Source organism: Hyla sarda, chromosome 10 (assembly GCF_029499605.1).
Source record: "Hyla sarda isolate aHylSar1 chromosome 10, aHylSar1.hap1, whole genome shotgun sequence".
NCBI classification, from domain to species: Eukaryota; Metazoa; Chordata; class Amphibia; order Anura; family Hylidae; genus Hyla; species Hyla sarda.
The window spans coordinates 30,405,041-30,430,853 of NC_079198.1; the positions used below are offsets into that span (position 1 = coordinate 30,405,041).

At 45.7% G+C, this 25,813-nt stretch overlaps 2 protein-coding genes across 5 annotated transcripts in view; both read right to left on the bottom strand.

The window, feature by feature from the left end:
- KASH5 (KASH domain containing 5) overlaps positions 1-24,683 on the bottom strand; it is a 250,514-nt gene extending 225,831 nt beyond the window's left edge. The window contains exons 1-4 of one of the 4 annotated variants that reach the window (XM_056541654.1): positions 23,068-24,683; positions 17,073-17,231; positions 14,251-14,346; positions 442-622 (exon numbers count right to left, since the gene is read on the bottom strand). In XM_056541654.1, coding sequence (XP_056397629.1) covers positions 442-622; positions 14,251-14,346; positions 17,073-17,196 — 401 coding nt within the window. In that variant the 5' untranslated portion in view covers positions 17,197-17,231; positions 23,068-24,683. The remainder of the gene's footprint in view (positions 1-441; positions 623-14,250; positions 14,347-17,072; positions 17,232-23,067) is intronic. The other 3 variants (XM_056541656.1, XM_056541652.1, XM_056541653.1) reach the window with 3 other exon arrangements.
- On the bottom strand, positions 3,891-5,853 carry LOC130293180 (uncharacterized). Its single transcript, XM_056541661.1, has 2 exons — positions 5,349-5,853; positions 3,891-3,968 (listed from the first exon to the last, which is right to left on the bottom strand). The coding sequence occupies exons 1-2, from the start codon at positions 5,687-5,689 to the stop codon at positions 3,953-3,955; spliced, it is 357 nt and encodes a 118-aa protein (XP_056397636.1). The 5' UTR covers positions 5,690-5,853; the 3' UTR covers positions 3,891-3,952.
- Positions 24,684-25,813: the final 1,130 nt, after the last annotated feature.

Here is a 25,813-nt window from a genome sequence, read left to right on the forward strand (position 1 = left end):
CGGTCCACCTTGTACTTTACATGGGTGAAGACTATATGAATATTTATGAGGCGTGCGGGCATATGTGAGCTGAGAGGGCGGAGGCAGAGAAGCTCAGAACACCAGTTCCTGCCTCCATTACGCAAAGGGGGTTAATTAACATATTAGCAACAGACCTTAATACAGTGTGTCTCTTCGTAAGCCAACCATGGATCCACGTGAGTAATACATCATTTGAATCCGTTCTCCCACACTATAACTCTGTGTATTGGGTTTAGTGCGAGTGAACAAGGTGTCAGATTTCCTCCTTTACATAAGAACTATCGAAGATTTTATATAAATGCCCCTTATTGTAGTGGTACATTGTCTTGAAATGTTCTTCACTCTATGAGGTAAATGTAATGTAACAATTTTTTAAAGTATACACTGAGCCCCTTCATGTTTAATATTACTATGTCAAACCTTTCTATCCAACAGCTTTCAATCCACTTGGACATGGCCTTATGAAATGTCATTCGATCAACTAGGATACTCTGACTATGTGGGTCCAAAATGTGACTCAGGCACCGAAGCCGTTTTCCATCACGACTGGGGTCTGTCACACTCTTCAAGTATTCAATGATCTGGAAAGCTGGCACCATTCCTTTAAATAGATAGACTCATTGCATAAGTATATGATATATTATATTAAATATCAACTATGCATCACTGGCTCAAGAACAATAAACTAAGCCTTTAGGCCTACAGGCTGAGGCTGCACAACTGGCAGATTATGACAACATCTGCCTGTTTTCTGCCCTTGGTTAGATGCAAATCAATGTTCACATCCTAACCAGGTAGAAAATGGCAGTGATGTACATGTGTACAACAAGGACTGGGGAACATGCTAAAAGAAAGGAGATAGAAAAGGAAACAAGCAGATATTTTTGTTAAAGAGAATCTGATAGCTAGTTCACCCACACCAAACCAAGTACACTGGGTTACAGTGCGGGTGAACAGCTGTAAAATAAGGGGTTACTCAATGAAATCTGTGCCTTCTGTGCAGAGTTAGACTTGTAAATTGATTTATTCCCCAGCGCGCATTGGAGGTGGGGAGCCCGCTTGCTGAGCTCCCCGGCCCACCCCAGCTCATTTAAATTCTTCATTCTGACATCACTGGGAGGTGAGCGCGTCTCTATGTGCCACTGAAGCCTTGTTACACCCAACTTCCGGATGTAGGGAGCTAGTGGTGCCTGCGCTCTGCTTATAGAGCAGGGCTTTAACCTTCCCCTTGTTGGCTCTCACATACAAGTGACATGAGAGTGGAGAATTTGAATAATGAATCTGGGGGTGGGCCAGGGAGTGCATATAGATGAGGCAGGGGAGCCAGCCGGTTCCCCGCCTCCAATGCATGCTGGGGTGCATTAGGAATAAATCAATTTACAAGGATAATTCTGCACAGAAGGCATGGATTTTAGTAAGTAACCCCTTATTTTATGGCTGTTCACCCGCATTATAACCCAGTATACTGAGTTTAGTGCGAGTGAACTATCTGTAAGATTCTCTTTAAGGGTGGAAAAATTCAGCAGCTAATAAGGGGACATTTTATGTGCACAACTAGATCTAAGAGGCACTGATCATTACAGAACTAAAACAAAGTTATTAGATAAACTTAATCTGTGGGAAATATGACAGAAATGATGTGACTACTGCAGCCTGTGATCTAGCAGGAGACATGGAAAGCCTCATTAATGGTGCACTAGAGGATCAGCAAGATAAGTATAATTTTTTTTACAATTTTCCACATATGCAGATTTTGCTGCAGATCTGCATGCAATCCACAGGAAAAGCCAGAACACAAAGAATCATGATAAATATGCAAAAGGAAGCATTGTTACAGGAGTGGGGAGGCTTATCAGTGCACCTAGGGTTAAAGACTCCCCCAGTGTACTACACACCCTAATTTGCATATTTAAAACATACATTTTTATAGAAAAATGGCACACAGGATATAAATATTAAAGGTAGCTTCACGATTAGTAAAACATGCACTATTAGACAATTGTAAGGATTCCTCCTTGGGGATTAGCTCTGGGATCGTCCTGGTCACTTGCCACGTGACACATTTCCTCGAAATAACTCGCCAAACAACCGTTCTGCATACAAGTCTGGCACCTCACCAGCTTTATTTACACAGGTTGCAGGTAAAACAAAACATGAATCAGGAACAAAACCAAAGTCCTAGACCGTCTGGTCACTGACTACACATGTAAGCATGCCCTGACTACTAACTGGTGAGCTACCCTCAGCCAGCATAAAACATGTGCCCCTGCAACCTGTTTTATTCACAGTTCACACTGTCACTTGGGGCCACTCACAGATTCCAGCTGTGTGCTTCCTCAACAGGGCCCGAGTGTCTCCCCCTACAGCGACATGCTGTTTCCCAGGGAGAACCCCAACTATTCTGTTTCCTTTCCTTTTAAACACACTTCCCCTTCCTGATACCTCATTAATCAGGCCACAGGTGGAGGATTCTCCAGAGTTAGCAAGGGAAATACACCCTTTCCTTGCCACACTGCCACGGTATATAAGCAGCCTAGCATGCTCTAACTTGCTGATAGTTTCCCTTTAATTTTAGTTTTTTAATTCCCCCATTAAGGAAAGTAGTGAAAAATCATTGTTCTTGACTTCTGCACTGTAAGTCTTTTTCCAAAGAAAGTTTACAATACGTGTGAATGAGATTTCACAGTTTTTACTTTTACTTTATTCCACTACGGCTTTTACATCTATAGACAAATTGTCCAACAATTCTAGTAATTGTGAATGTATCCTTTTATACTTTGAAGCTTTACTACAGGTTTTCTTATGCCACATACTACATATTGAAAATATAATGTACAAAAATGTATTACATTTCAAATCTGGTTTTCAATCTACGGCATAACTATATATATATATATATATATATATATATATATATATATATATATATATTAGAACAATGCTTCAGCCATACAGAATATACACAGCCTATGTTGGCTTGTCTTATTGTCCCTCCAATACAGTAGATTGGGTAGGCAGCTAAACATGTAGACACGTTTACGTCATTCACAGATCATATGCAGCAAGGTCAGGCTGATCATTTCCAGATGAGCAGCATTTACCAAGGTTTATAAAACAGAGAAAGTTAGGTCTACTCTTCTGCCAGAGAAGCGATGTGTGAGTTATCTGAGTAAACCACCAAAAATTACCTAAAAGGAGCAACAGAGTCACTCTGCTAGGATTTATAATCCAGAGCAAAATGTTAACTGTGGCCTGACTTGATGCTCCTAACGCTAGGCATGTACAAGATATAGCACGTATTCACCAGCTGCCTATCTCTCAGTACAAGAAAGAATTGTCTTTTCTTGCAACATCACTGGTTGTTAGGTACTTCCCATATATATTAGATTTAGGGCAGATTCCTCTGTAATTGCCAAGGTCTTCCAATGTTAATCTAATGTTTATGAGCATTTTAACTTAGTACGTATTTACCATATTGTATACCCCACTCAAGCATACAAGCATTTGTGGTATGGGGTGTGAGATGCAGGGCAGATGGAATTACCCTAGGGGCAGATGCATTAAACCCTTGTTTTCATGATGCCAGGGTGTGGTTTATCCACCTGAAGGTATACCACTGGATCCTGGGCAACAATGACTCTGACGCCAAGTTACAGACAATGGTAGCTTTACTGAGTGACAGATGGTACAGTCTATATAGTGTAGCCAGGCGCACAGAGGTGACCAGTGACTTCAGAGACCTTAAGGGCTTGTTGAGACTTGCAGTGGTTTTGCACAATTTAGTGCAGGCCACGTTGACTTGACAATAGATGACAGTAACTTGACTTGACTTGACTGGAGACAGACTAAGCTGGGACTTTAGCTTACTTGTAGACTTGTAGCTTGTGGCTGCAGACTTGACTTGAGGCCTCCTATGACTCCAGACACACTTTTAGGCTCGACTGCACCTAAGCAAAGACTCAGGGACTAAGAGAAAGAGGAGACTCCCAGGGCATTTATGGGGGAGACTCTGGTGGGGTCCCATTGGTCACCCTTAAAGGGGTACTCCCGTGGAAAACTTTTTTTTTTTTTTATCAACTGGTGCCAGAAAGTTAAACAGATTTGTAAATTACTTCTATTAAAAAATTGTAATCCTTCCAGTACTTATTAGCTGCTGAATACTACAGAGGAAATGGTTTTCTTTTTGGAACACAGAGTTCTCTGCTGACATCATGACCACAGTGCTCTCTGTTGACATATCTGTCCATTTTAAGAACTGTCCTGAGTAGGAGAAAATCCCCATAGCAAACATATGCTGCTCTGGACAGTTCCTAAAATGGACAGAGATGTCAGCAGAGAGCACTGTGGTCATGATGTCAGCAGAGAGCTCTGTGTTCCAAAAAGAAAAACATTTCCTCTGTAGTATTCAGAAGCTAATAAGTAGTGGAAAGATTAAGATGTTTTAATAGAAGTAATTTACAAATATGTTTAACTTTCTGGTACCAGTTGATTTAAAAAAAAAAGTTTTCCACGGGAGTACCCCTTTAAGTCACCTGGTCACTGATACCTCCTGGGTAACAATCACATGACAACTCACATGTTAACCTTTCTTAAAGATACAACATTCTTATATACATAACATAGGAGATAATATACAATTACAGTAGAACAGATGCAGGGGAGGCCCAAAGGGACACTGCAGGGAGGCTGCCTGACAGGGCAGCAAGGGTACGTAGTAACCAGTCCCGTACTGGGCTACCACAACCTCCCCCTCTTAAACACAGCCATCCTTGGTGCCCAGTCCTGGAGGGCAGACAACTGGAAGTGGCCACTGGGGCCTAGACTGAGAGTTCCTGCTGCATTATTGTCAAATGTCCTTCACAGGTCTGAATAAAAAGAACTGAGACAAGTCCATGTAGCATTTTTGTGAAAACGTCCATACATGTTCCTTTCAAAAACGGGACATAAACATGTGGGATTCAGTATACAATATACTAGAATCAGATCAGGCTGCCTGAGGCTCTCTACCTGATGCCTTAGCTACTGGGGCCCCTTGGCACTAAACACTTCTCCAAGAACTCTATACATGTTTTTATATAACATACCAGTGTTACCTTTATATACAGCAACTCTGTCGCTCTACGTGCTTTATTTATATTTTCAGGGGAACCCTCTGGCCAGGAGAGTACCCTGTACACGTGGACAGGAAAAGTGTTAAACAGGTGAATTATGGACTGGAAATGTTCATGTTCGATACAGTCCTAACTAGGCATTTGACTAGCTTATATAATATGTTATGTAAGCTGACTGAATTAGACTATGTGTTATACTGACAACTTATACAGTACCTAGCTGGTAGTTGTCCTTGCGTCAACCTTTGGGATCTGCGCAACACCACCTCTGGAGAATCTGGAACTCTTGAGATTTCTGGAGCTCTTGGGACTTCTGGAGCTGCAGCTGGAAACTCAGGAGCTGGTATTAGTTCAGGACTGGCTGGACTCAGAGTCGATGGCAGCTGTGCTGGAGAGGCTGGTGACAGGGTTGGCACTGTGGAGACTGGTGTATAGGCTGGAGCCAACAGTGACAAGACTGGGACTGGTGTTGAGACTAATGTGGGTTGAACCAGCCTCGGGGTTGGTAAGACACAGAAGATTGCAGGCTGATTTGGAGAAAACATGGGGAAATCCATAGATGGGTGGATTTCCTCGCCCGGGACATACTCTCTCGCAGGTCTGAAAGCTGGAGGAGGCGGTGCTGGGAGCACTGGTAGATCTTCTTTGAGACATAACTTGATTCAATTCCGGTGAACGACTTGTGGCTCATAAACAGGTTTTTGAACTTCGTAGACATCAGACTCTGGATAGGGTATGGCCGTCACCATGTACGGTTCTGTCTCCCAGATAGAATTTAGCTTGTTGGTCCTCAGAAACTTCCGTAGCCAGACTTTATTGCCCAATTGAAGTTGTTTGGCAGAGGCATGACCGTTATAGTCCTCTTGTTGTCTCTGTTGCTCCTCGCCCATCTTTTTGCTGACAATTTCTTTGGCTTCTTGGAACCTTTTCTGGTGGTCAGACACCCATTCTAGGGAGGCTTGTGGAGAGTTGTTGAACGGGGCCTGGAGCCCAAATGTCTGGTCTTTAGGCAGCTGCCCATGTTGCCCCATTATCAAGTAGAAAGGGGTATACTATAGAATAGTGTTGCTCGCGAATATTCGCAATTCGAATTTTATTTGCGAATATTCGCGAATATAGCACTGTATATTCGAAATTATGAATATGCGCTTTTTTTTCCATAGTACACATCACAGTGATCATCCCTCTCTGCTTCTAGCTTGTGTGGTCTAAAGAAGGCTCTAATACTACTGTGTGAGACCGCCGGGCGAATATTCGCATATGCGAATATTCGTATATGCGAATATTCGTATATGCGAATATTTGTGAATATTGATCCCTCCCTTCTGCTATTTCTATCAAGTTACACTGGTATACTTGCTATAAAGTTCATAAATTTTACATATGCGAATTTTCACATATGCGAAAAAAAACGTGAATATTATGAATATGCGAATTTAGCGAATATATGATGAATATTCGTCCATATATTCGTGAAATATCGCAAATTCGAATATGGCCTATGCCGCTCAACACTACTATAGAAAAAGGGACTGTGTTGATATATATGTCCAGTAATTCGGGCAGCAGCCGGGCCACTCTTCGTGACTTGACACAGAGGCTGCTCGCAACATGTTGATAAAGAATTGATTGATATGCTCACATAGCCCGTTTCCCTGGGGATGGTAAGCGGTAGTCCGGAGATTCTTACAGGCATGGAATTGACATAACTCTTGGAAGAGTTGGCCTCGAAGGCCTCCGGACACCCAAGGGTTGGCACCCAATTGGAGTAGAACATGTGGGCCACTGTCTTGGCTGTGAGATCTTTGACAGGTACAACTACAACCCATTTAGAGTAATGATCCACCATGGTAAGAACATAAGTATACCCGGACTGGGTAGGAGACAATTTGACGTGGTCTAGCATGACCAACTGGTTGGGCCCTTCAGTCTGGATGGAGGGGTGCTCTTGCGTCCTTGCGCACATTGTTGGTGACGTTAAAGACTGTACATTCACTGCACCATTTCTCAATGTCACTCTGCATTCTGATCCAATAGAATCTCCGCCTGACAGTAGCTTCGGTCTTAAGGACTCCAAATTGTCCCGACTGGTCATGGTCATGCGTTGAGGACCGGATCCAAAGAATTGTGGTACAACAGTCCTTTGTGCACAAACAGTTGTTTCCTCTGTCACCACAGACGTTTCAACTCGTCGCCACACTGGGCCCGGCATAGACGGGTTGGCACCTTTTTCTCCAGAAGGTAGTCCAACAGATGCCCCATGACTCAACTTTTGTCTTGAAGAGTCTTCCAGGTGAATAGGTCTTCCTTAACATTTTCGGACCTGGGTTCACCATCCATGAGGGCAGTCACAACATTCTGGTTCACGAACTGCTTACAAAATAGGGGCATCTCCACGTCTTGCCACATGTCTTTGACAGGTGGTTCTTCGCCAGGTGTCTTCCGAGACAGTACATCGGCATTGACATTTGACTTGCCACTTCTGTATTTGATGGTGAAACTGTAACTGGCTAGTCTTGAAGCTCATCGTTGTTCAATGGCACCCAACTTGGCAGTGTTCAGGTGGGCCAATGGGTTATTGTCCGGGTAGACAGTAAATGGCGTGGCAGCCAAATAGTCTTTGAATTTTTCGGTCACGGCCCACACCAGGGCGAGAAGTTCCAACTTGAACGAGCTGTAATTGGCATCGTTCTTTTCTGCTCCTCAGAGGTTGCGACTGGCATAGGCAATTACTCGCTCTTGTCCGTCCTGGACTTGAGACAGGACAGCTACCAGACCCTCGAAGCTGGCATCAGTATACAGCTGAAACGGCTGACTGTAGTCTGGATACGCCAAGATGGGTGGCTCCGTCAACAGAGGTTTAGGAGCTTGGAATGCAGGTTCTCGCTCTTTGGCCCATTCAATAGGTAGTCTTCCATTGTAGTTCTCCTTCTCATACCTCGTAAGAGAGCTGTGAGGGGTTCTGCAATCTGGGCGGAGTGGGGAATGAAGCGGCGGTAGTAGCCGGCAAATCCCAGGAAGCTCCTGACATCTTTCACCATGTGCAGGGTTAGCCAGTTCTTGACAGCTTCCACCTTTTTGGGATTGGGCTGGACCCCTTCTGCACTGACAACATTAAGTTAAGGACCTAAGGCTTGAGCAGGTGACACTTGGACGGTTTTATCTTTAATCCATGCTTGATTAAGACTTGGAAGATGTCTGACAGATGATTGAGATGTTCCTGGTAGGACTTGGAATACACTATGACATCATCCAGGTACAATAGGACACTTTGAAAATTCAGATGGCCCAGGCACCTTTCCATCAGATGCTGGAACATAGCAGGGGCATTGCACAGCCCAAGCGGCATACTTTAAAACTCGAACTGTCCCATGGGTGTCACGAAGGCAGTCTTCTCTGGATCCTCCACGGCCATGGACACTTGCCAATATCCACTGGTTAAGTCCAGGGTGAAGAAGTAAGCAGCCGACCCGAGGGCTGTGAGTGACTCCTCGATCCTTGGCATAGGATAAGCGTCTTTATTTGTGATACTATTCAGTTTCCTGTAATCAACCTGTGCCATTTCATTCCTCCCTTCATTCTCCATCTGCCATCTAATTCACCCTCTTCCCCCCCCCTGACCCTTCATTCCCACTCTTGATCCCCCAATGCCAATTCATTCCTTCCCTAAAACCCCCCTGAGCCACATCATTCCCCCTTTTGATCCCTCCTGTGCCATTTGATTCCCCCCTTTATCACCCTCTGTGCCACATGACCCCTCTTGATCCTCCCCTGTTCCATTTCATCCCTTCTCTTGATCTCCCTGTAGCATTTTAACTCCCCTTTATCACCCCCTGTGCCACATTTCTCCTCTGATCCTCCTCTCCTGATCCCCCCTGTGCCACATGATTCCCTATCTTATCCCCCCCTGTGCCATTTCAATACCCCCCTTTATCACCCCCTGTGCCACATCATTCCCCCTCTGATCCCCTGTGCCATTTGAATCCTCCCCCTTATCAACCCCTGTGCCACATCATCTCCCCTCCAATCTGGTCCCCCTGTGCCTATTTATTCCCCTCTGTGCTATTTCAGTTCCCTCCCTGCCCTTATCACCCCCTATGTTACATCATTCCCCCTCCTCTGATCCCCTGATGTGCACTTCTCACCTGTCCTGTGTGCCGGCAGGCTTAGGTGCAGTGGCTCAGAGTCTCGGTGGGTCCGGCTTCCTCTGTGCTGCACTGATGAGCGGCTTCCTTCCGCAGCGTGACGTCAAGGGTGTCACTTGGCAGTGCCGGCAGCTGCCGCTGCTCACTGATTTAAAGTGGCTGCCACCTGTGCTGCAGCTCTTAAACAAGCAGTTGGCATCGTGACCAGTGAACAGTAGTGGCTGCTGCTGTTACGGGACTAGTGTTTCGCAGCACTCAGTTTGGAAAGGCCTGTTATAAAGGATGAAGGTGAGGAAGGGATACACTATAAATTATGGGGTGAGGAAGGGATACATTATAAAGAACTAGGGGAGGAACTATTAAAGGAAGGGGGGGGCGAGGAAGGGATAAACAAACAATATAGTATGGAGTGAGGAGGGTATACACTATGGGGGTCAGGAAATAAGTATGGGGGTGAGGAAAGCACTATACACTATAAAGCAATGTTTCCCAACGAACGCACCTCCAGATGTTGCAAAACTACAACTATCAGCATGTCTAGTTGTACTAGTTGTAGTTTTGCAACAGCTGGAGGCACACTGGTTGAGAAATACTGCTATAAAGTATGTGTTGCTGATGTGGTGGCCCAGTACGGGAGTTGTATCCCCGTACCCTTGCTGCGCTGTCAGGCAGCCTCCTTACAGTGTCTCCTGGGCCTCCCTTGCACCTGTCCCCTAATGAATATGTTGTTCTGCCTGCATTATATTGTATATAAGGATGTTATAGCTTTAAGAATGTTAACATGTGATTACCAGTTTACCATGATTACCAGTTGTCATGTGAGTGTAACCCAGGAGGTATCAGTGACCATGTAACCTAAGGGTTACCTATGGGACCCCACCAGAGGTTCCCCTGGGAGGAGTCTCTTCTCTCTCATGGAGTTCTGCTCTTTCTGCTGAGTTGCGTAGGAGGCCTCAAGTCAGTCTAGCAGACACAATTCTACAAGTAAACTACAACCACAGCATTGTCAGTCTCAAGTCAAGTCAGTCACAGTCATCTATTGTCAAGTCGGAGTGGCCTGCACTAAAATTGTCCAAATCTACTGCAAGTCCCAGCAAGCCCTTGAGGTCTCTGAAGTCACTAGTCACCTCTGTGGGCCCTGGCTGAACTATATAGACTGTTCCATCTGCCACTCAGTAAAGCTACCGTTATCCATAACTTGGCGTCGGTGTCATTATTGCCCACATCCCTAGCCCAGGATCCAGCGGTATACCTTCGGGTGGTATTGAGGATAAACCCCTCCCTGGTGTCACGAATACAAGGGGTTAATGCCATCTGCCCCTAGGGTAATTCTATTTGCCCTGCATCACACCCCATACCACACTGATAATCACGCTTCCTGTACAGCATTTCCCTTCCTTTATAAAGTAAAATGCCCTCTCCCCCCCTCCCAAATGTCATATGAGTTCTGCTAGGGAAGATGACTGCTGCATTTATTACACTCACCCCTCTGCTAGCTTAAAGCTCCATGCCAGTGAGGATGCAAGAAGACATGTCAGGCTTGCTTTATGACTACGCTGCACAGCCAGGCAATAGGGAGAGGAGCCAGCAATGTACAGACACTAGAGTTCCAGGGAGGAAGAGGAGGATTACAGTACAGCCAAGAGAAGTAAAGGAGCAGCACAGATGGCACACTGACAGGATCTGTGCTGTGTGTTATGTTGCTGTGTGCTACTGCAGTGCTAGCCTGTAGTCCTCCTGGGATCTACATGGTGGGCAATTTATATGGATACACCTTAATAAAATGGGAATGGTTGGTGATATTAACTTCCTGTTCGTGGCACATTAGTATATGTGAGGGGGGAAACTTTTCAAGATGGGTGGTGACCATGGTGGCCATTTTGATGTCGGACATTTTGAATCCAACTTATGTTTTTTCAATAGGAAGAGGGTCGTGTGACATATCAAACTTATTGGGAATTTCACAAAAAAAAAAAAAAAAAAGGATCTGCTTGGTTTTAATGTAACTTTATTCTTTCATGAGTTATTTACAAGTTTCGGACCACTTATAAAATGTGTTCAATGTGCCGCCGATTGTGTTGGATTGTCAATGCAACCCTCTTCTCCCACTCTTCACACACTGATAGCAATGCCGCAGGAGAAATGCTAGCACAGGCTTCCAGTATCCGTAGTTTCAGCTGCTGCACATCTCGTATCTTCACAGCATAGACAATTGCCTTCAGATGACCCCAAAGATAAAAGTCTAAGGGGGTCAGATCCGGAGACCTTGGGGGCCATTCAACTGGCCCATGATGACCAATCCACTTTCCAGGAAACTGTTCATCTAGGAATGCTCGGACCTGGCACCCATAATGTGGTGGTACACCATCTTGCTGGAAAAACTCAGGGGACGTGCCAGCTTCAGTGCATAAAGAGGGAAACACATCATCATGTAGCAATTTCGCATATCCAGTGGCCTTGAGTTTACCATTGATGAAGAATGGCCCCACTATCTTTGTACCCCATATATTACACCATACCATCAATTTTTGTGTTCCAACAGTCTTGGAAGGATCTATCCAATGTGGGTTAGTGTCAGACCAATAGCGGTGATTTTGTTTGTTAACTTCACCATTCACATAAAAGTTTGCCTCATCACTGAACAAAATCTTCTGCATAAACTGAGGGTCCTGTTCCAATTTTTGTTTTGCCCATTCTACAGCACCTGAAACTACGGATACTGGAAGCCTGTGCTCGCATTTCTCCTGCGGTGTATATAGTAGTATATAGCAGTGTATACGGATACTGGAAGCCTGTGCTAGCATTTCTACTGCGGTGTATATAGTAGTATATAGCAGTGTATACGGATACTGGAAGTCTGTGCTCGCATTTCTCCTGCGGTGTTGCTATCAGTGTGTGAAGAGTGGGAGAAGAGGGTTGCATTGACAATCCAACACAATGGGCAGCACATTGAACACATTTTATAAGTGGTCAGAAACATGTAAATAACTCATGAAAGAATAAAGTTACGTTAAAACCAATCACATCATTGTTTTTCTTGTGAAATTCCCAATAAGCTTGATGTGTCACATGACCCTCTTCCTATTGAAAAAACAAAAGTTGGATTCAAAATGTCCGACTTCAAAATGGCCGCCATGGTCACCACCCATCTTGAAATGTTTCCCCCCTCACATATACTAATGTGCGACAAACAGGAAGTTAATATCCCCAACCATTCCCATTTTATTAAGGTGTATCCATATAAATGGCCCACACTGTAGTATTAATTACCGTATATACTCGAGTATAAGCCGACCCGAGTATAAGCCGAGACCCCTAATTTCAACCCAAAATCCCAGGAAAAGTTATTGACTCGAGTATAAGCCTAGGGTGGGAAATACATCATCCCCCCCTGTCATCATCCAGACCCGTCATTAACAACCTCATCATCACCGCCTGTCATCATCCAGACCCTCATCATCATCACCTGTCATCATCCCCTTGTCATCATCCCACACATCCCCCCTTCATCATCCCCTTGTCATCATCCCCACCCCCCTTCATCATCCCCTTGTCATCATCCCCACCCCCCTTCATCATCCCCTTGTAATCATCCCACACACACCCCCCCCTTCATCATCCCCTTGTCATCATCCCCACCCCCCTTCATCATCCCCTTGTCATCATCCCCACCCCCCTTCATCATCCCACCCCCCTTCATCATCCCCTTATCATCCCACACCCCCCCTTCATCATCCTCTTGTCATCATCCCACACCCCCCCTTCATCATCCTCTTCTCATCATCCGCCCTCAGTGGTCTTCAACCTGCGGACCTCCAGAAGTTTCAAAACTACAACTCCCAGCAAGCCCGGGCAGCCATCGGCTGTCCGGGCTTGCTGGGAGTTGTAGTTTTGAAACCTCCGGAGGTCCGCAGGTTGAAGACCACTGCTGCCTTCAACATCAACCAGCCCCCTCTCACCCCCCTTTAGTTCTGAGTACTCACCTCCGCTCGGCGCTGGTCCGGTCCTGCAGGACTGTCCGGTGAGGAGGTGGTCCGGTGGGATAGTGGTTCCGGGCTGCTATCTTCACCGGGGGCGCCTCTTCCCCGCGCTTCCGGCCCGGAATAGAGGCGTTGCCTTGACAATGACGCAGAAGTACGTTGGCAATGAACGTACCTCTGCGTCGTTGTCAAGGCAACGTGACCCGAAGCGCTTAGAAGAGGCCTCCCCGGTGAAGATAGCAGCCCGGAACCACTATCCCACCGGACCACCTCCTCTCCGGACAGTCCTGCAGGACCGGACCAGCGCCGAGCGGAGGTGAGTACTCAGAACTAAAGGGGGGTGAGAGGGGGCTGGATGATGTTGAAGACCGCAGTGGTCTTCAACCTGCGGACCTCCGGAGGTTTCAAAACTACAAATCCCAGCAAGCCTGATCAGCCGATGGCTGCCCGGGCTTGCTGGGAGTTGTAGTTTTGAAACCTCTGGAGGTCCGCAGGTTGAAGACCACTGCGGGTGGGGGAGTTCACTCGAGTATAAGCCGAGGGGGGTGTTTTCAGCACGAAAAATCGTGCTGAAAAACTCGGCTTATACTCGAGTATATACGGTACTATTTAGCGTATTTTCTGCTGCACATCTGCTTTTACAGATTTTACTGACCTTTGACTTTATCAAGTTAATGAGAGGTACTCTTTAACATCTAAATAAAAGGTAGAGTCCTATAAGAGGAAGGGTTATCGGGGGTGGGGGGATACAGTCATGCTGCAGTTAAGAAAGATGATCGCATCGGTGGACCGAAGCAGGACACTGTGGGCATGGTGGCAGTGCTGGAGGTGAGCAAAGGTTATTTTTTTTATATCTCAATACAATGGCCATAGTTTTGGAAAAAAAAACCTGTTCACTGGATAATCCCTCTAATCATATGTATTTCTCGCTTGATGAATTACATGGAGAAATATCTCTGACCAATCTATTATCTAATCAGCTTATGATCTTACCTCTTTTCTCTGTATCACACACTTCAAAAACATTATCAAGTATCTGCTCTTCAAAGCATAAATTGCCTGTTTGCAGAAAGTACTTCGAGGAACCATCTGTAAGGAAAATTGAAGAGGATTCTTAATGCTCGAACGCTACAAAGAGTTAAAATGAATGATTTTCTTACAAAGAGGCATAAGACTATACAGATGTCATATGGGCTGTGCTGTATATTGTATGTTATGGGGGTAGAGTATAATAAATGGACACAGCTGGTACATAGGAGAACCACATCTATCTGAGTGCCTGGAGGTTTAGTGATGTTCTTTATCAATTTTCCCCCTTTTACCCCAAGCTAATTTGGCCTTAAAGGGGTGGATTTTTTTTAATTTTTTTTTTATCTTGGTTGCTTCCTTATAGATCCCTGCGCAGTTATCAGGAGGAATCTTATGGACTTCAAATTGAAAGACACCCAGAAGCACAGAGGCGGAGTCTTAGCAACCAAGATAAACAAAAAAATTTTTTTTTTTTTTTTTTGTCCGGGGGCCCCGAGTGTTGTCAGTCCGCCCCTGGCTATGACCCATAGGCCATAGCAGTGGATCCGGACCCCAGACTAGAGAAGGAGTGATTGGACCACGGAAACTGGCCGGTACAGAGACATACTGCCTGCAGCCGCATCCTCTATATGGCTGAAGGCAGTATGTCTGTGGAGGGCCTACAGCAGTATATGGGGGCAGAGAGGGGAGGGGGCGGGCATTAAATATATTATGGGGGCACCAAGAGGGAGTCATTAAATATATATATATATATATATATATATATATATATATATAGGCACCAAGAGGGGGGGGGGTCAAGAAATATATACAGGGGCACAGAGAGGCACAAAGTGGGCACTATTAATGTGTGCAGCCATACACATGAGGAGTCTGTAAAGTAGGTTCTTTGGAGACGAGTCTTCATGATGGCCTCTAATCAAAGTAGACGTAACTTGTGAGTCAGTAAATGTAACTGTAATCCCTTATAATGGCTGCAGAGCCCTTGCTAGTATCTACCTCTGTATGATCAGTATTAGGGATCGACCGATATCGTTTTTTTACTGCAGATACCGATAATCGGTGGAGGTTAGGGCCGATAGCCGATAACTTATACCTATATTCCGGTATAAGTTATCGGCTATTTATCCCCCCGCGACACCGCTGCAGATCATTGATTTAAAGCGGGCGCTTTAAATCAATGCACTGCAGTGGCTTTTGCGGTGCCATAGGCCGCCACCCGCTTCTCTCCTCCTGCCAGTCCGGGGGTCCTGAGAGCTATCACCGCCACCGCTCCCCCCCGCCGCGCCTAGGGGTGCCTCCAGCTGTTGCAAAACTACAACTCCCAGCATGCCCGGACAGCCAACGGCTGTCCGGGCATGCTGGGAGTTGTAGTTTTGCAACAGCTGGAGGGCCTACTGTAGGTATAGTATATTATACAGACCCCTGTCCATCCCAGAACCCTGACTCACCTTCCCAGTTGCTGCTGGGACCATCCGGGGAGGGTGGTCCGGGCCATCCATCCTTCCTGCAGTGTCCAGCGGCATTCCGGGTGGAGGGTGAACCGGTCCGGGCTGTCCTTCTTCTCCGGGGGTCCTCTTCTCCACTCCGGGCAGGCTCCGGCCTAGTAACGCTGCATAGACGCCGCTGCGCAGCGACGCAGCGATGCACCTGATGTTACGGCGTAGTGGTGTCTATGCAGCGTACTAGGCCGGAGCCTGCCCGGAGTGGAGAAGAGGACCTCCGGAGAAGAAAGACAGCCCGGACCGGTTCACCCTCCACCCGGAATGCCGCCGGACACTACAGGAAGGATGGATGGCCCCGACCACCCCCACTCGGAGGGTGGGGGAGGGGCCCGACCGGTATAGTGGTATGGGCAAAAATCCATACCATGGGAGGAAAAAAAACGGTATCCGATTCATACCGGTATACCGCCCAGCACTACGGTGGGGGGTGCGACGCGGTGCGGCGGGTCGGGGGGGGGGGGGCTTTCGCGGTGCGGGAGGGCGGGGCATTATCGGCTTATCGGCAAGGTAATTGCTGATACCGATAATGCCCAAAATCGTGATTATCGGCCGATAATATCGCCCATACCGATAATCGGTGGATCCCTAATCGGTATGTGGCAATATTGTTGAATTTTTAGGGAAGTTTCACAGTAACTAGATTAGGGAGTATTAGAATTTAGCAGGGTGCAGTAAAATACTGTGCAGCACAATATCTTACTGCACTGCATCTGCTATAATCTAATTAGAAATATATAATTAGAAAATAAAATAAAATTAGGGACAGGCCCTGGGGGCGGATTCGGGAGTGGGCCACGTGGTGGAAGGGGGGGGGGGGGGGGGGCCCAGGCCTTGAGCTGTGTAAGGGGCCCTGAAATTTCTGATGGCAGCCTTGATGGTGGTATTGTTCACAAAAAAAATGTGAACCAACCACATGGCCTATGGCCATGTTTGCACACATACAAGGACAAAAATATAATTTTTAGACCAAGGGCCAAACCTCCAAAGGTTGCGGGTGGCAGCAAAGTGAGGTTTTGCCTAGGATGGGAAAAATCCTTGCACCAGCCCTGATTGTATGGTGTAGAACACGTTGCAGACAATTATATAGGGTAACACCTGGTGACCGGTCTCTATAATGTAGACGTTTTCTCATGCATTTTTATTTTTATTTTAAAGCATTAAAAAAAATGCTGGGTGTAACAGCACATAACAGTTAGTATAAGGTTAAATTACTACTAGAACTTGGTTCACAATCTAAGACCTACAGATGATAATAGCTATGTATACTATTTGTTATTATACCATCACTGGTGGGCTCCAGACCCCGCTCTGATGAATCCACTTTACTCCAGCATTCAGACTCGGATACAGTTGAGCCACCATGATGATTTCTTTCATCTGCTGTTCTGGCCTCACCGTCTAACATTTCTACAGATATTGTTCTTTAAAGGGATTTTTTTCCTAAAAAAACAAACAAAAAAACTCATTTTTCATGTACTCCATTCAGTTTTACTTCATGTAAAGTAGCTTACTATATATCTGCCTCAGATTGTTGTGCATTAAATGGGTACTCTGGTGGAAAACATTTTTTTTAAATCAACTGGTGCCAGAAAGCTAAACAGAACAGATTTCAGTATCTGCATTAAAGCAGGAAAAAAATCTAGGCAAAATATTCCCTTTAATATTGTCCTCTTCTGAGCCCTATACCATTTAATTTTTCCGTATATGGGGCAGTAGGAGGGCTCATTTTTTGTGCCATGATCTGTAATATTTATTGGTACTGTGGTGTCCCGGTACTGTACGTGTACTGTACCTTGTGTAATAAGTCCCCAAAGTCAGGATTCCTCTGTACTGATAGGATGCTCTTAGTGGAATAACCCCTAGTCGCCTCTTCCTTCTTTAATTTTATGTAAATATTTTATATATTGTATAGTGTAAATGTTGCTTCCAGGACCTTAGGTCACATGATTAAAAATTATGTTGTTCTGCTAAGGTTGAGGACCTTCCAGGCCATGTGCTCATGTCACGTGATGTACCACAATGCTTTGTATTAGGACTGATAGGTCTGGGGGACCAATAAGCTTGAGGCCTGCCCTTTTAGATATAAGGGCGCTGTTATCCAATCCTCGCTCTCTTGTCCGCCTCTTTCCTTTGGGACATGACGGTGAGCGGAGCTCTGTGCTTACCTACAAGACAAATTAGGTCTGAAGCCTACCAATCCAGAGCCTTACTAAACCGTGAGTCTACTCAATCCAAATTCCCGTTAATCCTACGTGACTGCTGGACCTAAACAATACCCCTAATTCCACTAATTCCAGTGGAACAGCATAAAGCAAATCCTCCAAGCTTATTCCCTACAAGGTCCTAACCAAACCTGTGAGGAGCCTAAAGTCCGGTCCTCTGTAAAGACTGTTACTACATTTAACCTGCATAAAATCTGCAGTAAAGTTATCTTCAGTTTACTAAAATTCCGGTTGTGGACAATCCTTTATTCCTCCCTATCGTTCCTGGGACGGATGGCGGTAGGATACATATACAGAGAGGAACCCGCACCCTGGCGTCACGACAGTTAAGGGCTAATCCAACATCCTTTGATCACTGCACAGCTACACCCTACCTACCCAAGCTATCACAGTACCATATGATGTTATACAATGTGACCCAAAATAAGCATTTCTGTCGTTTGGCATTTTTTATTTATTTTTGCACTGTTCACAGTGCGGGGGTGTTTGGGGATCTTTGCATGAATAGCATATATATGAACCAATATAGCAGAATAATTAGGGCTGATTTGCACTTCCAAAATTCTGCAGCGGACGTTCCACCAGGGAATTTCCAGAACCCCGGACTCTTTGGGAGGAATCTGCTCTATTCTTTTGGCGGAATGGACATGTTGATTCTCTAAAATGCATTGATGTCTATGGAGTCAACACATTTCCGAGCGGCCCTAGCACTGGCTTGTTTTGTCAGTTCCCGCTCCAGACGGAATATCCACCCAGAATATCTCCAGGCATAGATTCCCTGGTGTGGATGAGCCCTTAGAGGCTGGCACAGGGGTAGGAACGTTCTGCAGAAGTGTTCTTTGACACAATGCTTTTGTGAGAAAAGACAAACGGCGCCGAATGCTGCTCATCTCTGTAAAATGCTCCAGGTCCGACATCAGAATGTAATATTTATTTAGACATATCAGGTAAACATTCCCAATGATGTGTATTATGTTACTATATATATATATATATATATATATATATATATATATATATATACCGTATTTATCGGCGTATAACACGCACTTTTTAGGCTAAAATTTTTAGCCTAAAGTCCATGTGCGTGTTATACGCCGATACACCCCCAGGAAAGGCAGGGGGAGAGAGGCCGTCGCTGCCCACTTCTCTCCCCCTGCCTTTCCTGGGGTCTAGAGCGCTGCTGCCGGCCCTTCTCTCCCTCTGGCTATCGGCGCCGCTGCCCGTTCTGTCCGCCTGACTATCGGTGCCGACGCCGATAGCCAGGGGGAGAGAAGCGGCGCCGACAGCCAGGGGGAGAGAAAGGGCAGCGGCACCCATTGCCGGCGCCGATGCCCCGTTGCCTCCCCCCATCCCCGGTGGCATAATTACCTGGGTCGGGTCCGCGCTGCTGCAGGCCTCCGGCGTGCGTCCCCGGCGTCATTGCTATGCGCTGCACGGCGTGGCGCATGACGTCAGTGCGTCGCGCCGTGCATAGCAACGACGCAGGGGACGCGCGCCGGAGGCCTGCAGCAGCGCGGACCCGACCCAGGTAATTATGCCATCGGGGATGGGGGGAGGCAACGGGGCAGCGGCGCCGGCAATGGGTGCTGCTGCCCTTTCTCTCCCCCTGGCTGTCGGCGCCGCTTCTCTCCCCCTGGCTATCGGCGCCGACACCGATAGCAAGGGTGAGAGAAGGGCCGGCAGCAGGGCTCTAGACCCCAGGAAAGGCAGGGGGAGAGAAGCAGGCAGCGACGGACTCTCTCCCCCTGCCTTTCCTGGGGGTGTATCGGGGTATACACGCGCACACACGCACCCTCATTTTACCATGGATATTTGGGTAAAAAACTTTTTTTACCCAAATATCCTTGGTAAAATGAGGGTGCGTGTTATAGGCCGGTGTGTGGTATACCCCAATAAATACGGTATATATATATATATATATATATATATATATATATATATATATATATATTGTGGTATATATATAAGTGTACGGGAAAGTGGTGGATGGGGTGTAAATGTCGCCTGGTTTTCTCAGCCAGGTACGATAAAGGAAATCCAGAAGGATATATGCTGCTTTAGCAGAGCATAGTCTGCTAAAGCTCTTTTGTTTAAATATCAAGGGCTGGAGGACAGGTTGGATGTGGAAGGGCTCCAGTCCACACCACTAATCCACTATGGGTTTCCCTATTTCAAGGTGTCCTCAGGGGAGGTTGGGTAGCTGCTGATTGCTGGAGAGACAGAGGAGAAACATCCACAGCCAGATCTGCAGCTCAAACCTACCAGGTCTGAACCTTCCTCTATGGACATTTGTGTGAGTTTCCTTGGGGCCAGACATTAGGCCCACAGTAGGATAGAAAGGTATCCTGATGTTTAGTTAGAGCCGGACAGGCTTAGGTTTTGTTGTTTTGCACTATGCTTTGTTCCTAAAGTTCATTTAAATAAACATCCTCTTTGACGTTTGAAACCTACTGCCTGTGTGAATACAGTGACCCCTCAAGATACAATAGTTTCAGCATACAATGGTCTTTTCTGGACCAGACTAAACATACAATGCTATGGAATCTGCAAAATGCGTCAAGGGCTGGAAGAACCGACCACTCAGAATGGACGTTTCACTGGTAAAACCCCTGTATTCCTAAAGTACATGCACTGACTGGTGTCTGTTAGCGCCCCCTACAGTACAGGGAGGTATTACATGTTCTGTATTCATTACCTGTAATGCTGAAGTACATGCACTGACTGGTGTCTGGTAGCGCCCCCTACAGTACAGGGAGGTATTACATGTTCTGTATTCATTACCTGCAATGCTGAAGTACATGCACTGACTGGTGTCTGGTAGCGCCCCCTACAGTACAGGGAGGTATTACATGTTCTGTACTCATTTCCTGTATTACTGAAGTACATGCACTGACTGGTGTCTGGTGGCGTCCCCTACAGTACAGGGAGGTATTACATGTTCTGTACTACTCTTTACATGTGCCAGAGTTAGCTGCTCCTTTGGACATCAGGTGGGGGCGGCTCCATTTTACTTTTTTTTTAGGACCTTGCATGTACTGTACAGGACCCTGAAGAAGCTTCTGTCCTCTACATAGACCAGTGTTTCCCAACCAGCATGCCTCCAGCTGTCTGGGCATGCTGGGAGTTGTAGTTTTGCAACAGCTGGAGGCACCCTGGTTGGGAAATGCTGAAATAGACAGTGATTTACAGCTCCCAGCAGCTCTTTCTTACTTTTGTATGTAAGGATTTGCTTTATCTGTATTAGTTATCTACTTATTTATCTTTAATGCTCACTTTTTCCTATTTTTGGATGACATTTTGGTGGCTTCAGAACCAATTACCAAGTTTCCATAGAGTTATGGTCTCAACATACAATGGTTTCAACATACAATGGTCGTCCTTGAACCAATTAATATTGTAACTTCAGGGACCACTGTACTGTCATTGCCAAACCCACTGTGTGAGCAGTTCCCTACAAGAAAAAAAAAAAAAAAAAAAAAAAAAAAAAAAAAAAAAAAAAAAAAAAAAAAAAAAATATATATATATATATATATATATAGTTAGAAGTAGCTGTAGTCCAGTGATGCAAAATCATAGGATGCTGCAGAATCTTATAATATTCAATAAAAAAAGGTATTCTACAAGATTCTGCAACATTCTATGATTTTGTGTGTGTGTGTGTGTGTATATATATATTTGTGTCACTTGCTGTATGTGTGTGAACAGTCCCTACAAGTCGTACCAATGATGAATCTTTTAGGCAGTAACCATGTAAGGCTGGGTTCCCATTACGTTTTCCCCCTTACTGGAGCGCATACGGCAGGGGAGAACTAAAAACTTGGCCTGCTGTATGAAATTCATTTCAATGAGCCGACCGCAGTGAAACGTTCGGTCCGGTCGGCTCATTTTTGCCCCGTATGCGCTTTTCGCCCGCACCTAAAACCACGGTCGACCACGGTGTTAGGTCCGGTTGTAAAAGCGCATACGGGGCAAAAATGAGCCGACCGAACGTTTCACTACGGTCGGCTCATTGAAATGAATTTCATACGGGAGCGCATAGAAAGGCATACGGGAGCACAAGTTTTAGCTCTCCCCTGCCGTATGTTCTCCCGTATGGGGGAAAACGTAATGGGAACCCAGCCTAATATGGGGTGGTTGCCTAGCAACAGGCAGAGTGGTAACAGGTGACATGGCACAGTCTCCACCATACACAGAAATGTCCCTCAGGATAGAGAACAAATGTATTGATTCTCATCTCCTTTCTACATTTAATGGAGCAAGATGGCTGCTGTCTGCAGCTGTGGGGCGGCCAATCCAGCCATTATTGAGTGAGTATATAAATATTATAAAGTAAGTGTATAAATAGTGAAGCTGAGGGGGAAGATGTCTCCATGAGGGGAGATATTATAAGATATACAAGTATTACTGACACTGACTCCTCACCTACAGGTTATTACCTCAGGAGGACACCAACCTGTACAGTGAGCGCCTCAATCACTACATGCAATGCACAGAATCTTTTTTTTTTTTAACAACTTTATTTGTTACCAAACAGAACATTCCATTATTGCACAACATTACAGCATAAGGAAATATGACTGACTGTAAACTGTCCTCACAATCACCATCCATTCATCCATCCATTTGGACCCCCTTTTTTCTGGAGCCAGCTCTGTTACCATAAGGGTGCGTTCCCACCTGGCGTATACGCAGCGTATTTCACGCTGCGCAAAATTTACAGCAGCAGCGGGAAATGCGCTGCGTATTCCTTGCTCACTATACACACAGGGCTTTCCGGCGGCAGCCCTATGCGTGTAGTGAGTATTGGAGGCGGAGCCGGGTGTCGGCGTGACTGTGACGCGCGGCTCCGCCTCTAAAACTCACTGCACACATAGGGCTGCTGCCGGAAAGCCCTGTGTGTATAGTGAGCAAGGAATACGCAGCGTATTTCCTGCTGCTGACATAAATTCTGTGCAGCATGAAATATGCTGCGTATACGCCAAGTGGGAACGCACCCTAAGGCGGAGTTCTCACAAAGTATTCCAGTCAATATTTCTCTGTGCCTATCTTACCTGTTTCAGTATTCCACCTCGACCAGTGGTTGTGGTGTTGTAGGAAGCAGGTGTGGCTGCACATCACCAGAGCTGCGGGCGGCTAGTTTTGATAGCAAGCGCTCCCTCCCGGCCTCTGGCGCTTGCTATGCAAACTAACCCACTGTGACGGCACTGTAACCTAATAGGAGAACGGGCACTGTAAACTGATAGAAGAACGGGCACTTGTTTTACTTATACATTTGTATGTTTGCCGCTAGAGATAAAGATAATGAAGGGGCCTATGTGCTGGGACCAATCACACAGCGGTCCTAGCGATGACATACAGGAGATAGGGGTGGCGGCTGTGGGCCATAGCCACGCCTATCCAACTGTTGCTGTCTGTCTTATAAAGCATTTTTTAGCCTCATAAAAACTGCTAGAAAGCAGTAAAAGGTATACCTAGAGAGTAATTCTAAAGAACTTTGTTACCCTGTGATTTAATTTATGGGGGTACAAATCCGTGACAGTTGCGCTTTAACATATAGCATAAGCCAGTGGGAGAAATTTTGCACATTTTTACACTTCAGAAGTTTAAGGGTGGGGTCATATGTGGCATATTTTTGTGGTGTCCCGGTACCACATTTTATACGGTACCTATGTATGTGTGGGTCCCCATAGCCAGAATCCCTAGGACTTAGGAATCCCTGTTGTGTAGCCCTTGTCGCCTCTATTCCAACTAATAGCCTAGTAATTTATATAAGGGTGATGTAAATATAGTAATATAGGTAAATAAATGGTTGATTACCAGTTCCATAGTGTTGCAGGACCTGCGGGTCACATGACTAGGTAAACTCTATGGTATTCTGCTTAAGGACCTTTGGAGGCCCGGTGACGTATGCAATCCCATTACTCTGTGTAATGGTGAATGACAGATGTTCGGACCAATTGGATTCACCCCGCCCCCTGCCCATATTAGGGAGCGGCGGCCATGTTTTCGCTCTCTTGTTCCTGGGCTGTCAAACGAGAAGGATCTGCGCAGGAACTATCGCAGTGAGTTAGACCCGTGAGTAATTCCGAATAGAGAGTGTATCAATCCCCAGACACTCTGCAGCATCACTGGACCTAATATAACCCCTAAATCCGGACGGATCTGCAAATATTAACCCTAAATTCAGAGACTTTCTAAAGAGGTCTGCAACAACTGTCAGTCACTGAGCGATATGAGGACTGTTTGTATGAGACTGTTACTGTGCCTTGGATGTATCGCAGGCACTTAAGTAAAGTTGTTCAAGTTCAAGTTCAATCTCCTTGTGGACCTTCAGTCATTTCATGCACCTATCGTTACTGGGAACGGCGGCGATAGGCCGGAGCATTACCTCAGCATACCAGCCCTCAGCCTGGCGTCACGAACTATAGGGTTAACATTAACCCCTCATATACCGATACCATACCACCACTACCATACACCCCCCAAGGGCTACCACATTTTGCTGCTGCATATTTTTCTACCAATTTAAGTCAATGGATAGCAAAATCAGCTGTATGAAATACACAGCAAAATATGGCAGATGTTACCCTACCCTAAGGTTAAAGGGGTACTCCGTTACAAGACTTCTTATCCCCTATCTCCATGCAGACCCCCCCAGTGTTCTGAACATTATGTTCAGAATGCTGGGTTCGGTCGGCTGTGGTCGTGACGTCATATCTATGGGAGGGGGCGTGATGGCTGTCACGCTCCCTCCCATAGACATGAATGGAGGGAGCATTGTGTGACATCATGACCACATCCGCCTGAACCCAGCATTCTGAATATAATGTTCAGAATGTCGGGTGTCTGCATGGAGATCGCGTGGGGTCCCAGCAGCCGGACCCCCACGATCAGACATCTTATCCCCTTTGGATAGGGGATAAGATGTCTAGCAATGGAGTACCCCTTTAAGTATTAGATAGGACTAGTGAATCTGCCCCAATGCCATTGAGCAATATTTATTGAAGTAACCTGTTCCTGACCTGGCATCCTCGCTTTGTTTTCCTTTCTCACCTTCTAAGGGTGCATTCACATCACAAGTTTACCATCCTACTTTTTCTGCATGCCAAGTCGTATCCATTGACTTCTATTCAGTAATCATATCCACCACATGCATCAGTTTTTACACAATTTTAGATCGGGGGTAAAATCGTGGTTGACCATGATTTTTTTTGCCCGGATTCAAAATTAGATTAAAATAGTGTATGATTTCTATATTATTATGGCCTATGTAAATCATATTGAATCGTGTGACTGTGCGATTTCATCAGATTTATCGCACACGATTTATTTTTACACATGCGCAGTAGTGTCTTTAAATAAACTTTATTGCCCTTGACATACATATAATTTACCAAACATGAACAGATTTTTTGTGAAAAATCAGATGAAATTTCAGCCGTACGATTTTTTTGATACGATTTCAAATCGGATACCAAAATTTTTTTAAATACGATTGTATATGATTTCAGGTAATCCGAGTTTGTCCGATTTTACTGTCTGTTAATCGGATGGTAAAATCGTTATGTGAACCAGGCCTAAGGGTTGTTCACAATGCCTTCGGGCTCCGTTATACAAAGCACTGTTGGCAAGTCTGTCGGAATAACAGGAGCGTAGCGGAGAAAAAAAATTCACTTTTTTTCCCACTAAATTTCGGTAAATTGCCAGATCCTTAACAAACCCCTTTCATGTCAATGGGATCAGTCGGGACCCTGTGGTGACATGATAGAGTCCGTTGTGCTCCGACCTGTTTTGGGG